The following is a 16,342-nucleotide window of genomic DNA, read 5'->3' on the forward strand; positions in this document are numbered from 1 at the left end:
CCTTCAGATATATCACCAGAAGTGGGATCGCTGGGCCAAAAGGCAGATCCATTTTTAATTTTTTGAGGTATCTCAATACTGCTTCACGCATTGGCTGCACCAGTCTGCATTCCCACCAACAATACAAAAGTGTTTCCCTTTCTCCACATCTTCACCAGCACTTGTTTGTTGATTTATTGATGATAACCATTCTGACAAATGTGAGATGGTATCTCATTGTGATGTTAATATTCATTTCTCTGATGATTAGTGACATTGAGCATCTTTTCATATGTTTATTGGCTATCTTGATGCCCTTTTTGGAGAAGTATCTATTCAGGCCTTTTGCCCACTTTTTAATTGAGTTTTTTGCTTTTTTTGATGCTGAGTTTTGTAAGTTCTTTATAAATTTTGGGTATTAACACCTTATTAGATGTATTGGCGAATATGGTGTCTCATTCTGTGGGTTGTCTTTTTATTTTGTTGATGATTTCTTTTCTGTGCAAAAACATTTCAGTTTGATACCTACGAATAAACCCAACCAAGGATGTAAAAGACCTGTACTCAGAAAATTATAAGACACTGATACAAATTATAAAATAGAAATAAGTGGAAGCACATACTATGTTGTTCATGGATAGGAAGAATTAACGTCATTACAATGTCTGTACTCCCAAGAGCAATCTATAGATTCATTACAATTCCTATCAAGATTCCAGTGATGTGCCCTGGCTGGCGTAGCTCAGTGGATTGAGTGTGGGCTGCGAACCAGGCATTGCAGGTTCGATTCCCAGCCAGGGCACATGCCTGGGTTGCAGGCCATGGCCCCCAGCAACTGCACATTGATGTTTCTCTCTCTCTCTCTCTTTCTCCCTCTCTTCCCTCTCTAAAAAAATAAATAAATAAATACTTTAAAAAAAAGATTCCAATGATGTATTTCACAGAACTAGAATATTTCAAAAATTTATGTGAACCCACAAAAGGCCCCACATAGCAGCAGCATTCCTGTTAAAGAACAACAAAGTTGGAGAAATCTTGCTGCCTAATGTCAAACTATATACTGTAAGGCCATAGTAATCAAAACAGCATGATACTGGCATAAAACCAGACACATAAATCAGTGGAGCAGAGTAGAGAGCCCAGAAATAAACCCACACCTTTATAATCAATTAATACTCAAAACAGGAAGCAAGCACATAGAATGGGCTAAAGATAGATTATTCAATAAACAGCATTGGGAAAATAGGACAGATATGTGCAGAGAAATGAAACTAGACCATTTTCTTACACCACACAGGAGTAAATTCAAACTGGATCAAAGACTTAAATGTTAGACTTGAAACCATAAAAATTGTAGAAGAAAGAATAGGCAGGAAAATTTTGGACATTCCTTGCAGCAATATTCTGTTGAATATATTTCCCCAGGCAAGGGAAACAAAAGGAAAAATAAACAAATGGGAAACAGTAGATCTTTAAATTGGTGTAGGAAATCTAAGTGTACATAGATTAGCTTTTAGATGATCAGACATGTGAATGCACACAAAGGCATAAAAGTACTTATTGCACATTACCTGTTTTTTTAAGATTTTTTTTTTTTACTTTTCTCTGTGACCTATTTCTTAGGGAAAAGTAGGGCATAAAAAATAGGGAAAAAAAGAACACAAGAGACTTGCTCTACTTAATATTTATTGTATATACATTGGACAAAGTATTATTCAAACCTTTCATCTGCAGAAAGACGCTTTGATTTGTAACTACAGTTCTTAGCACCATTATCCTAATTTACCATAGTAATAGCTTGTGTGTAGAGTAGATGTATACATGTTTTTTTAGTAAGTAGTTGAGATTTTGCTCATCCTAATAGATGCCCAGGTCTTAAGAGTAGTTATTTTGTGTATTTTCTATCCCATTTCAAATATGGGACATTAGTTTAACTATACTTCAGTATTTTTATTAAAAGAGTAATATTGGACTGGATACCCTTTTTAAATAGGCCTTAATTTTAAGTTTCCCCATTTTGCATATTTTATTTAATATCTTACACTGGTAAATTGTATGTGCCTTGTGTCTGCTGAGATGTCCTTTGACCCAGTTCCTTGAATCTCAGGTTGAGTCTTTAAGGAATGGGATTCCAAATTTATACTTGAAATCTTAGGGATAGCCATTCTCCTTACCTTTAGTGAGCAGATGACAGTATCTTTGAATTTCTGAGCCAGAAAAAGTACAGTATTTTTTTCAGTATGTATTAAAGTCTCATTTTCAGTACCCTCTATTTTTTGGTTTGTCATATATGGAAATGCTTTTAAAAACATATTCTTTAGTGTTTTTATATGCTTGTATTTGAGACAGATCTTAAGATAGACAGTTTGGAGTTGAGCAGATTTTATTTCTGCTTTAATATTTAACTAATTATTTGTGTGATCTTGGGTAAATCTTCTCAGTACTCTGAGTCTCAGAGTCCTCATGTATAAAGTAGAGAGTAATTTCCTTCTTGATGGATTTAAGAGAAGTTTAAATTACTAGTATATATAAAATGCTTAGCATAGTACTTGGAGTGTAGCAAGTGCTAGGTAAATGTCACTTTTCTTTAAGAATTGTTTCCTAAGCACAAGTACTGGAATTCACATGGTAGCCATAGTTTTAAGGTTAGCTTAAATAAAAAATAATGAACCTGATTGTCAGAGGAATAAATTGCCTCCTATTATATGGATGTAGGCATGAGTTTTAAGTTTTTGTGTATATATTGCCATGAGTAGAAGCTACTAGAGTTATGAAGGAATGATTCTGGATTTGCATCAGAATAGTTGCCATTTATATAATTGAACCAAAGATTTTCTAGTCTTATAAAAATATATAATAAAAGCTAGTTAAATTCTCTGGTATTTTTATAAAATCTTTATTTTTAATTAAAAAATGTTTTATTCCCATGCCCTCCCCTTTGGCAACCATTGGCTTGTTCTTTATATCTGTGGTATTCTCTGGTTTACTTAAAGATACTGAAGCCTGGATTTCTGACAGAATTATTTTTTGTTTTCTTTTTTTGATAAATGATATAGTGAGAATGAGTCCCTTTGGAAGGAGGTGTCAGAGTTACGAGCAAAACATGCACAACAGCAACAAGTTATTCGAAAGGTAAGCTTTTTTCCCATGACCATAATTGTGCTTGTTTGAGTACCATTTGTGACCCAAAGTCTCCGTTGCATAGACTGATTGGTTTTAGTTTCTTGTATTTTGGATGTACAGATAGAAGTAAAACTATGAAATCAAACAAATTAGAACAAGTGTTGTATGTTCTTTTTAATAAAAATCTTTTCACTAGCTAAATGTGGTCATTCTGTACTCCCAGTTAATAAATCTTTAAGGACCTTTGCCTGATAGAACACTTATAAGATACTTTATTCATAGAAGCATAATTAATATACTCCCAATTTCTTACACAATTTTTCCTATAAAAACAAAACTTTACTGTGTGGGGGTTTTTTTTATTTGCTTTGTTGTTTTTACTGTTTTTTACTCTGAAAGGCATACATACAGGTTCAGAAGATAAATGACTAGTATTTTCAAATCAGTCGACAAAATTATGAGTTTAAAAAAATCAACTGTCTTGTATGTTATTGTTAATCTGTACAGAAAAGCATTAATACAGATGCTGTAAAATAAATCTTAGATTTTAGTATCCAAGCTGAAAATTACTGGGGAACTGAGAATCTCTCTGGTGCATTGTATCCTGGTGATTTGATCTGTTCATATCAGCTTTCATATGTTAATAAGATAGGAAACATAAAAGTAATTAAGGTAGCTATTTTTTGCTCATTAGAAAACTGGACTCTTAAGTTTAAGCAAAAGTTTTTTTTTAGGGGGGAGCGGGGGAGAGCTTCAGCTTGTTCATGCTAAAAATAGGGTTATGACTGACAGGATTTGAATCTAGGGGAACAGCTTGGAACAGAGATGAATGGTAGTTGCAGCCTTTGGCCTGTAGTCAAAATAGATAGCCTATATTTAAAAAAAAAATAGTATACAAGTAAAGCTTGATTGGAGAATTAATTCTAAGTCCAAGTATATATATTTTCAAAACTACCATAGCTAATTTCAACATGCAGTTCTGTTAAGAATATATGATTTAAAATGATAATGTACCTTAACCTACACTTTAAAAATTTGTTTCTTTTCCAGAAAATGGTATTTTGGTTAAATACTAACTTACAACACTCCATAATTTGTTGTTTTTTTCCCTAATGGCAAGAATATTTTGTAAAATACTTACATAACATTTCAGGTTTTCATGAAAGCTAACATTCTGTCTGCTTATATTTGAGTTTGCATCTGTATGTTTTGGTAAGGTTTAGGGAGTTTATATAATGTATGATGACAGCCAGTAATTTTTTCTCTATTCATGGAATTGATTTTTAATTCTTGCCATTTATTCTTTGGCCTTGAATTAATTAGGAATGATTACTCTAGAAATAAATAAATAAAATCTTAAAAAAAAAAAAAAAGGCCTGGCTGGTGTAGCTCAGTAGATTGAGTGTGGGCTGCGAACCAAAGTGTCACAGGTTCGATTCCCAGTCAGGGTACATGCTTGGGTTGCAGGCCATGACCCCCAGCAACCGCACATTGATGTGTCTGTCTGTCTGTCTGTCTGTCTGTCTGTCTCTCACCCCCTCCCCCCCTTCCCTTTCTAAAAATAAATAAATAAAATAAAATAAAATAATTATGTGAGGTTTCTGTTACAAGACTTACCAGATACAGAAGTTGAATGTGGTACATGTGAGATTCCTCATCTCCAGGTTGTAAATTCTGTATGGTGTGAAGCAGAAGTATAAAAAGAGAAGTGAGCTTTTGAACATGTCAGGAGAAATGTAGCCAATAATTCATGTCCTTATAAATATAATTACTAATGCTTTTAGAATTTTCTGATATCTTTTAATAAATTAAAACCAATTAAAGTTGAATTACTTTAAAGATATCTTTAAGTGTAAATGTTTTTTTGTCAACTCTTAGCATTTTTTTTGAATAAGTAAGGTAGTGGCTAACCTTTTCGTACACTGTAATGTTGTCTGACTATTTAGTTAAAATATTAGTATTTTGAAGGGATTAAGAAAAAAAGAAAATAAAGGGAAAAAACCTCGTAGACAGACAACCATATGGTGGTTACCAGAAGGAAAGGGGGGTAGGGGTAGGTAGGAGAGGGCAAAGAAAGGATAAATGATGATGGAAGGAGATTTGACTTGGGGTGGTGAACATGCAGTACAATATGTAGATGATGTATTCTCTAATTGTATTACTGAAACCTATATAATTTTTTAATCAGTGTCACCCCAGTTATTTCAATAAATTAAAAAATAATAAAAAATAAAATGTTTACATTTTTTCCATGGAAAAGTTCATATTGATTGTAAGGCAAACTATTTAGTAGCCTCTTTGGGGGCTACTATTGAGAACACACAATATTAAGGGTATACAATTTATATTTTTAATTGACAATTCTTTATTTTAATTATGTAATTACATTTCCCAAAGTTTACAAGGAAATTTTCTGCAGTCTACATTGTCCCCTAATCATAGCCTCTCAGTGGTATACTATTTTTCATAATTCATCATGTGATAGCCTCGCTTTTGGTTCCTTTAGGAAGTTAACAATATAATCTCAAGGTGTACCATACCGTATATGTCTCTCGTATTCACATTAGTACCACCTGGACAGCTTGCTAATAAACACAACATTACTGGGCTCCACCCTTAGAATTTCAGATTCAGCAGTTCTGGAGTGGGGCTGAGACCCTGCATGTCTAACAAGTTTTTAGGCCAGTGCTGCTGCTCCGTGGGCCACACTTTAAGAAATACTATCATAAAATATGGAGGAATGTGGCATGTCTTAATCTGTTTAATAATTTTCCTCTAAATTTAATCAGACTTGGAAGATTAAACCAGCTTCTTTTGGTTGTCAGCAGGAAGCTTTGACAGATGGTTAGTGCTTTGACAATAATTTTTCTATAGTCAATAAACTTTCTAACTTGAAAATTTTATGATCTTTTATTTTGAGAGAGAGTGCAATTTTTTTTACCACTATAATAATACTTGGTATAAGAAAAATGTTGCCTATGAAACACCATGTTTTTGTTTTGTGTTTTTTTTTTAATTTTGCATTATCATGTTATTGAAAGAATTGTAAAATTGGGGGTCTGTATTCAGGCATACTTAATACTTACCACCAGAACAAATAATTGAATATTGGATGGGTGTGTGGATGGATGAATGGAAGGAAGGAAAGGAGGGAGGGAGGAAGGGAGGAAGGAATTTTTAGGCATCTCTTTGTTCTAGGTAGTAGCAACTTTTATCACAGGTTATTCTGCCTGGAGGCTGGTATGTTTCTTTAGATGCCAATTTTAAGATGTATCCAAATTTCAAATATATTAATATTTGAGAAATTATATGACTTAGAATAGAGGACATGTACAATATTTGAGTTTTTTAAAGTTTTTAATGTAGACTAAAGAACTAGGAGTCTATAATGGAAAAAAGTTATTTGTATTTTTCTTTTAGATTGTCCAGTTTATTGTTACATTGGTTCAGAATAACCAGCTTGTGAGTTTAAAACGTAAAAGGTAAGTTTTTATGTTAAAACGTTTTGATTTATACTTGGACAACCAGAAATTTTAATGTGTAACTATGAATGGCCTACAATGGATGAACATTCATCCCTTGATAATTACAGCATTTCAAGAGTGTGTTATTTTTTCCTAGTGCTGTCAGACTGCTGATATTTTTGAGAGATAAGGATAGCCTAAATGGTCACTTTACAGACATGTACAGTTAAATAGAGAACTGTATTTCATTCACATCAGCAATTCAATGTAGCATTAGGAAACCTGAGGGAAACTCTTAAAAAAAGGCCATGTCTTAAAAAAAATTTTTTTTTTACTTGATCTCTCTTATGTTTAATCTACTCCTGAAGGTCTTTAAAAGCCTGTATGTCAATTTTAGTTTGTTGACCTTGGAATACAACCAAGGTTTGTATTCCTATAAACGTTACTAACTACCACTGTCACAACTAATACATAAGAATAGTAGACAAAGGAGTATCTGGGAGGAGAAAAAAATAATCTTGTAAGGCTAAGATTTTAGCAGAACTTGGTTATGCTCATAGCTTATGCTGTGGCCTTAATTCTGCTTCCAGTAATTACTGTCTGTCTTATGGTATTACCTATTTATTTTTTACCATGAAAACACATTTTTAAAGAGTTTTATAGTTCAGTCAGCAGTGAAGTTTATTTGGGGAGACCAGTTCATTACATTATAACAAAAGTAGTACAGACAAATGGAGAAATAAAAGTTTTAGACATATTCATCCTCCAGTTTCTATTCTTGAGATTTAATAATTTTTAAGCATTTCTTTTGTATCCTTACCAAAATTTTTTAATTATGAAAATGATTGTGTTTGTGTATGAGTAAATTGTTAGAAGTCATTTGAATTGTTTGTGTGTTTGCTTCACTGAACTTCATGAATATCTTCTGATTTCAGGCCTCTACTTCTAAACACTAATGGAGCCCAAAAGAAGAATCTGTTTCAGCACATAGTCAAAGAACCAGCTGATAATCACCATCATAAAGTAATATTTAGTTAAATTCTAGTTTATATTATCTCAAACTAAATTTTATTACCATACCGTTTCATGTATTCCAGGAAGTTTATTGAGTAATATTCTAAGTGCTCATCCTACAGCTTTTTAAATTCATGACTTTTTTCATTATTTGCTTTAGATTATTTTGAGAAATAACCGATTATAAATGTAAGTAGTCTCAGTTGTCTGTTCCCAGGTTTGCTTTTTTCCCCCTTTCCAGTTTCACCTAGAGATAATCACTATTTTGAATTAGTATTTATGATTTCCAAAGTCATTTACAGTTGTGAATCTATGAACAATATTCATTATTACTTTACATATATCTGAACTTATAAATGATACCATTTTGTACATATTATTTTGCTTTGTGGCTTTTTTTACTTGGTATTGCTTTTAAGATTTAATGAAACCAGAATTAGTTCAACTCCTATATGATACTAATCGATTATTATAATGTAATTATGCATGTATCCATTGGTTATTTTATGTTGTTTACAACTTTTATTATAAATGTACACAGACTAGACTTGAACTATAGTAATTTCAAAAAATATTTTTGTTTACTTTCATTTTTTTCCACAAGCTCTCTGAATAATTCGTTAAACTTGTGTCCAGAGGCAAATTCATACAGTCCAGAGTCAGGACTTCTTTTAGTATCTGATTATTCTTGTTACTTTCAAACCTTAGAATTTTAAATACTGTTACAGGTTTATTATCGAAGTATCAAGCTTTTTGTTTTCAGGAAAATTAGAGTTAAGCTTATCTCTGGTTTCTTTTCCTACCACTGTTTCTGATCAAGCATACCTAATACTTTACTTTTAGGATTGAAAATTCATGTAAGAGAAAGAAGAGTAATTTAACTGGATTTATATATTTTAAATACTTCATATCTGCCTCTGTATTACCTCATTAAAATTAATAGATTTTTGCATTATATTAATGACTTCAGTTTGCTTTAAAAAATTGAATGCTTGTGTGTGTGTGTGTGTGTGTGTGTTTTGTTTTTTTTGTTAATGTACCTATGGTCTGAATGCAGCTAAATTAAAAAAAATATGTCATCACTAAAATGCCAGGCTGACATTTAACTTTGGAATAGGTGAAGTGTTCATTATTTCCTATTTTCGAAACCATGCAATCAGTATGAATAAAATATGTGTCAAACAGAGTACCTTGAGAGGAAATAGTTCTCATCAGCACAGCAACCATGTGGTTGGTTATGCTTGAAATTTTTGGTGAAATCCTGACTTTTTTACTTTGGGTATAAAAAAGGACTTTAAAATTTGAAGATCTTTCCATATAAACATTCTGAGGCATGACATACAGATTATAAAAAAAAAAAGTTAAATAGAATGCAGAGAATATAACCTCTGTGAATTGGTACTACTTATATAATTAGTGTGTAAGTCCGGAAGGACAGAGAACATATCTGTTTAAATGCTTGCTATTGTATCCTCAACATTTAGTAAACAGTAGGTTCCAATTTAGCATATTTTACATAATAATGTTTGGTAGATAATATAATTTCATTTTTTGATATATTTTCTCCTTGATTTTTTAGGTTCCACATAGTAGGACTGAAGGTTTAAAATCTAGAGAGCGGATTTCAGATGATATCATTATTTATGATGTTACCGATGATAATGCAGATGAAAATATTCCTGTTATTCCAGAAACTAATGAGGATGTTATATCTGATCCCTCCAAGTAAGGAGATTATGAAATAAAATTTATGAAAATAATGGTTACTTTTCTTATTAAAGAGTTACTGTATTTTGCCGTGTGTAATGCATACCACAGTCTTAATGCTACCCATTATAGTGTGCATCCTTAGCACTACTTACATATAAGTGCACATCCTTATTTTTCTCTCAAAAATATGGGCATTGTAAAAAATTTGGGCATTAAGTATGCATTATACATAGCAAAATATGGCTTAAAAAATGCATACTGCTTTCAGAGAAAAGACTCCCAACAACAAAATAATGAAAATTCTGATTTTTTCATTTTTTAGTTAAATACCTTTAATTGATGCTTTGTGGTCTTGTATCATATGAACTATGAATATTGGTTATTAAGGTACTTTCCCAAGAAATTTAACCATTCAGAGGTGTGGTTTGGGGAGAGAATTTCCAAGGAGAATGAATGGATAGAATTAATTTATTGCATTGGTCTGAAAATCTAATCTAAATCTTGGTTCTTTGTTGTATTGCTGACCTAGCTGTAGTCAGTACCCTGATATTGTCATTGTTGAAGATGACAACGAAGATGAGTATGCACCTGTCATTCAGAGTGGAGATCAGAATGAACCAGCCAGAGAAACCCTAAGTTCTGGGAGTGATGGCACTAGCCCTCTCATGTCTAGTGCCGTCCAGCTCAATGGTTCTTCCAGTCTGACTGCAGAAGATCCTGTGACCATGATGGATTCCATTTTAAATGATAACATCAATCTTTTGGGAAAGTGAGTGCTCATCTAGGTGGTTAATTTTGTTTGCGTTGTTTATTTCACATATTCTCTCTCTCTCTCTCTTTGATCTTCCTTTCACAGTGTGAACACATGTAATCAGCCTTTCTTTGTTTTGGTCATGGCTGAGCTTCACAAATGCTGTTGTGAGAAGGATTTAATCATCCCAAGAGCAGTGTTGGGATTTTCTTGTCAGTTCCTCAGATTATTTTTAACGAAATACTTGTTTGAATGTCTATAACATATGTGTAATTGTATTATACTAGCTTATATCAGGACTATAGAATAACATACCTTTATCAAGGGACCTATTAATAGCATAAGAAAATCAGAAATTAGTCCCAATGACAGGTAATAAGAGGTTAAATATTTAATAATTTATAATGTAAAGGAAAGATGAATCAGGCTGTATTGCTGCTGAACCTTTTTTCTGTAAACACTAAAGTTTTGTGTGCAGGTTGTGGCTTCTAAGTTAACTGAATTTTCAGGAATCTCCAGTATTGAATAGGATCTGTTGAGATTTAAAATTGGTAAGGATTCAGCAGTTTCTGGGAATGGTTTACTTAGCTAGATTGCAATGTAATTTTAAACATAAAAAACAAAGGAAACCTAATTGATTTCTTATTTCAATTTTTTTTCCTTAGGGTGGAGCTGTTGGATTATCTTGACAGTATTGATTGCAGTTTAGAGGACTTCCAAGCCATGCTGTCAGGAAGACAGTTTAGCATAGATCCAGATCTCCTGGTTGATGTAGGTACTTTGAATAATCTTTTTTGTACTGGCAGTTTGTGTATCTTATGTATATTATTTCTAAATATGTACATCATTTTCTTGTACACTTGGTTTTGCATTTTCTTTTTATTTAAATCAATGGTTTTCGTGTATCAGAAAGATTGAGCAGATGGATTCAGGACAGGAAAGACGGTCATAACTACCCATTTCTGAGTAGCAGTTCAGTTAATCCCCATATAACATGTCAGCTGTGTTCAACATTAGTATCTAGGTCTTGTCTGTATGTGTTGCTGTATTATGTTTTACTGTAGGATAAATTGTCTGAACAGAAATTGGTGGAAATTAGTAACAGAAATATGTAGCCAGGAAATGGCATGAAGATACTTCTTAACTTTGGGAATTAATGTTTTCCACTCAAATATATTATATACTAACTATATTTTTAAAAATTTTATGTCCTGTGCCCTCAGGTTTCCCTGCTCCAGTCCCTACCACTACCTCTGTGAACTTGACTCCAGTGTTGTGTTGTTTGTGGGTCCTTATCTAGTACCATTCCTGGCACTAACCACCTTTCTTGTTCTCTTCCCTTGTGTGCCTATCACCCCTCCCTTCCTTACCTAAGCCTTTTTTACCAAAGCTTCCTTTGTGGCCTGCTTCCATCCATATGAATCTGGTTCTCTCCTCATTTTTATTTCCTGTCATGAACATGTTTCTGTCTGTTGAAAGTTTTGTTTGATCCTTTTTTGGCAATTTTTTTTTTTCCATAAAATGCAGCTTCTCTCACATCAAGATTGTACAGTCTTGTCCTTTTAAGAGCTTCTCAGTGAAGCTAAAGGAATTAGTCCTTTCTTACCCCTTAGTCTAATTTTACCACCTTATTCCTCTGCTTCTCATCAGTCTTTGTGTGACAAGACTTCATCGTCCTATCAGTGCCTCACAGGATGGATTTCACTGTCTTTGAAGACTTCCTTCCATGCTGACCTGTGTTAATGATTTTAAGTGAATTCAACGTCCATGTTGATGCCCTGTTTCAATTGGTTAATAGTAAATTGACCGTCCTTGAGCCTATTAGTCTTTGCCCCACTCTGAATTCCGGGACCTTCCAGAGTATCAGTCTCTTAGATTACTAAGAAATAAAATCCTATAATTCTAATCTTCTACAAACCCTTGCAGTCTTCAACTAGATTATTTTAATTCAACTTTGGAGTATTTATCACACTTGTTTTTCCTCATGACTGCATCCAGGCAACTGTTTTCACACAGGATAATTCACCCTGTCTTGGTCCTCTCATAAGATGTGGAATCTCATCTTAGAGGAAGTACTTACTTCCTCTTTGAAGCCAATTTGTACACCTGCTCCTGCCTCTCTATTTTTCTATCTCTATCCTTGATCTTTCCCCATTTGCCTTCAGTAGGTGCAGATCTTCCCCGTCTTAAAAAACATTTTGACGTGTTGTTCTGCTCACTTACCATTCTGCTTTTCTAAATGAGTGGGGCTATATTTGTTTCTTTTTTTTTACTCTTTATTTCTTTTGAAACCCTGTAATGTTTTACTTGTTTACTCTAAGCCTGTTCTGCCTTGGTTTATTCATAGCGAGTAGGCTGTGATTTTTGCTCCCAAATTAGGTCACTGAGCTATCAGAAGGTTTGTTATTGAATCGGATTTGGGATCCATTTTTGTTTCATCTTACTTATTACTATACTAGCTATGTGATTATTAATCTTGGGAAAGTTAACTTCTCTTCACAGTTTGCCCATCTATAAAATGTAGCTAATGCCTTGAAAGGGCCATTGTAAGAATTATAACTGATTACTAGTATTATTATTAATACTACTGAGTTTCCTAAATCAGTGTTTTACTAAAATCAACTTGTTCTGTTGATTTGAGAAGCTCTGGGACCTTTGTTCTTTTCCTGTCTCCCTAAATGTTCTCCATATACTCTAGAAACTTCTCTTTTTCCTGTTGGCTTATACTTGTTGGTCTTCCCCAAGGTACTTGGTCTTTTATCCTCTTTTATTTTCTCTATGTCTTCTTTTTCTGCCCTTCCTCTCTGAAGGAATTTGTGCTTGTAGTATTGCTCTCTTCCTAATATTTTTTAAAGTAAACTTTCCTTGAATTCTAATTCCATACTTTTGAGAAAAAACAGTTAGATCTTGCCTTATATTAATTGTGTTTAACACCAAACGTTTATTTTCTAAACTAGATACTGTTTTCAATTTTAAATTTTCCATTCTTGCCTCTCTCATTCAAGACCTTCATAATAGAGCATAATTCAAAGATGAGATCATCCTTGAATTATGTTCTATTGTCATAAATAAAAAATCCAGCCATAGGTTTGCCTTGTTGTCTGAGATGGCAAAGATGATAAAGACATGAATAAGTGTGCTGAAGAGTTCCTGGGTTCTCTCTGCAAAGTTTAGTACTGAGTGACCCATTGTGGAGTCAAATAATTCAACCAACCATGTTAGCTCCTCATCTGTGATCTACTTTTTTTTCTAGTTCATACTATAGATCTGCTGGGAATACATGAAGGTATTCCTGAGTCAATGTGTAGGGGGAGTAGGGCAAAGAATGAGTGAGGATGTTACACTGTTGGTCCTCTTTAGATGCCACTCTCAGTAGGGACAAAATTTGGTCAGGTCTCTAAGGCAGTGCAAGAGATTAGCAGTCACATATAACTGCTCTTAAGGAACTAAATCTCTTCATGTATCAGTATGTGATATGACAGGGGAAACAGTTAATGAATGAAAAGGAAGAGCTGGGGATATTTTTAGGTCTGTGAATGTGGAAGTTTGAGAGGAGTCAATGTCTAGACAGGATAGAGGGAATTTGCCTGTGGCTTCTGCATTACATTCTATCCTGTGAACTATTCTGGTGTGCTCATTCTGTTAAAATGCTTTAATTGCCCTATTTCATTGCTTAGTCCATTCGCAAGGCTTTTAAAGCCAACAGAATGTGGTCTTGTCTCCTGATTGGCTATGCTTTATTTTTTGAACCTTATTTATACAACTCACTAATCAACTCACAACTTCTGTGTTATTTGGACTGGTCATCTTATTCTTTGTTGTTGCTAATGTTATATATAACAGTGTATTCCCTCCATCCTTTCCTTTCCAGGTCCTAACCAGCCCCAGGGACTGACTGATAATGTTACATAGCGTCATCCAGAGTTTTTGTTTATCTTGTATGTGTATGTGTGTTTGTGTCTGTGTGTTTTCCTTCTTTTATTCTCTTAACTTCTTAGTACTTTTGAACTCTGCCATCCATTATTACCTTAATGCTGGATTGTATGTGATCATATGTTGTTATTTGATGTTGTACCTATTTTGTCTTCTAGATTGTAAGCTCCTGAAGAGCAGGAATACTGTCTTCATTTTATATTGTTTATGATGTCAAGTATGTCTTATATGGTTAATAAATCCCTATGAAATTAATGACTTTGAATCTTACGACAAACAGAAGTTATGTCTGTGAACTGGCTTGACAGGAGAACAGTAAGCAGTGGTCTTAGTGTCTACAATTTCCCTTGCTCGGTGAGGTGAAAACCAACAGAAGTGTGCCATTTGTATTCTAGGAGCCACTGTCATAGAGCAGATTCTATAAATTTATCACAGAATAGCAAATGGTGAGTGAAGGGTTAGTGTCAGGACAAGGAACTCAGTTCTGTTTGCCACTTAAGGCCTAACATATTTAGGGAGAAGAAAAATAAAGGAATGAAGGGAGAGGGAAGCTGTGGAAAACCAGTTTGTCTCAAATGGTTACTTCATAGTTTTATAGAGAAACTCATACAACATCTAATGCATGGGCTAACTTGCTCTGATTTGTTTGTTTTTCTTTCTGCTTTCCTGCTTTTCACTTCTAAATTTATTTTATTGTATGGAAACTTCCTAGTACAGGAGCTACATCTCTTCACCCAACATGGCTGTATAAAAATTTTGAACACAGTTAGTTTTTTAAAAATATTTTTAAACTTATCTTTCTTGTTTGGTCTTTCAGCTTTTCACTAGTTCTGTGCAGATGAATCCCACAGATTACATCAATAATACAAAAGTAAGTTTTAATTCATGTTGCTCAGGACCCATAGCTATAAGAATCTGAAAACATTCCTAGTAAGTAGAGAGCAGTGTCACTCCCAGTTACAAAGCATTTTATATTCTGACCTAATATATGTGAACAAGATAGTAAAATTTAGATGAAAAATCAGCTTTTGTTTTCTGGGTGAATCGTTGCTCACTTTTACTGGTACTTATATGATTAACTACCAGTATGAAATCAGCCCTCAAAGTGCTGGCAGATCGTATAATTAAATTTGGCATGTTCAAGTATGTCACTGAAATAAGTTATTAAAATACGATTTCTTTGCTTTATGTGCTTGATTTTACATACTTATAACTTCAGTAAACTTCTCAGCATTTTAAATTGAGAATTAGCTTGAACCCATATTCTTAAATAAGTTTCTTCATTTTATTAGAATATAGTAAAAGCTCAGGGATTTGTACAGACTTTAGATGAGGTAAATTGAAAGAAATTATGGCTTTTAGACTTCTTTAAGTAATGGTTTTTGTTATTTCCTTAAAGGTACAGGAACTCCAGTTGGGATTAGCACATGTTAATAAGAAATTCTTTGAAACTGGTTTTTCATGAGTAAAAAGGGATAGTTTGAGGTTGTTAGAATGGACATTTAGAAATTACTGTTTTACTTGGTACTGTTTATTTTCTTAAATAGGTATATGCTCTGTTTATCTTACATTTATACCAAATTGTTTAGTAATCCCTGTTTTTCATTGATTACAAAGGTAAATCAAGTCGTCTGAAATTTGTGGACTCTAGATTAGTGTAATCAAATATACAGTCTAAAAATGAACACATCAAATAAATGAGTGATTACAGTAAGGGACTTTAATTTTTCTCACTATTATCATGTGTTAATTTTCTCACTATTATCATGTGTTAATCTCTGTCACGTCTACTCAGCTTTGTAATTTTACTGCAGAATAGTACTTTAGTGCAGTACAGATAGTACTTAAAAGAATGAGTGTAGCTGTGTTCCAATAAAACTTTATTTACAAAAGCAGGCAGCATGCTGTGTTTGGCATGTGTACCTTAGTTTGTCCAGGTTTATGTTATAAGATTCTGTGAACCACCTCAGCACTGTGATTTAGTAAATATATTATTGAATAGTTAGACATTAAGTTGAATGATCCCATATCATGCATTTATTTAGCAAATGTAATATACTGTTTATTTATTGCTTAGACATTTAAGTCATTCTTTATTCTTGGATCTCCTCCCTGTTCCAAAAACCAGTAGCTTAAATACAGTTTTCAGAAATAGCTTTTAAATAGCAAATTGCATATTACTTCAAAATACTATAGAAGAATTAAATTTGAGAGTCACTTTTCATTATAGTTCTAGAATCTTGATTGTTTTCAAATAATTAGCACATCCACTCTTATCCCCTTGTTTATTTAGGTATGATATGGATTACAACACTCTTTCCTAGTAAATGGGGATACTTTATACTTCTCAGTACAGAAATCTGGCCAC

General features: G+C 33.2%; 1 protein-coding gene across 2 annotated transcripts in view; it reads left to right on the forward strand.

Annotated features, from left to right (window-relative positions):
* Positions 1 to 16,342, forward strand: part of HSF2 (heat shock transcription factor 2) — a 37,401-nt gene that overhangs the window by 18,055 nt on the left and 3,004 nt on the right. The window contains exons 5-11 of one of the 2 annotated variants that reach the window (XM_045844062.1): positions 3,036 to 3,111; positions 6,523 to 6,584; positions 7,502 to 7,589; positions 9,160 to 9,305; positions 9,820 to 10,059; positions 10,707 to 10,812; positions 14,792 to 14,845. In XM_045844062.1, the coding sequence (XP_045700018.1) occupies positions 3,036 to 3,111; positions 6,523 to 6,584; positions 7,502 to 7,589; positions 9,160 to 9,305; positions 9,820 to 10,059; positions 10,707 to 10,812; positions 14,792 to 14,845 (772 nt within the window). The remainder of the gene's footprint in view (positions 1 to 3,035; positions 3,112 to 6,522; positions 6,585 to 7,501; positions 7,590 to 9,159; positions 9,306 to 9,819; positions 10,060 to 10,706; positions 10,813 to 14,791; positions 14,846 to 16,342) is intronic. The other variant, XM_045844063.1, reaches the window with a different exon arrangement.

This window comes from Phyllostomus hastatus, unplaced genomic scaffold (assembly GCF_019186645.2).
Source record: "Phyllostomus hastatus isolate PE091 unplaced genomic scaffold, TTU_PhHast_1.1 phas_contig_40, whole genome shotgun sequence".
NCBI lineage: Eukaryota > Metazoa > Chordata > Mammalia > Chiroptera > Phyllostomidae > Phyllostomus > Phyllostomus hastatus.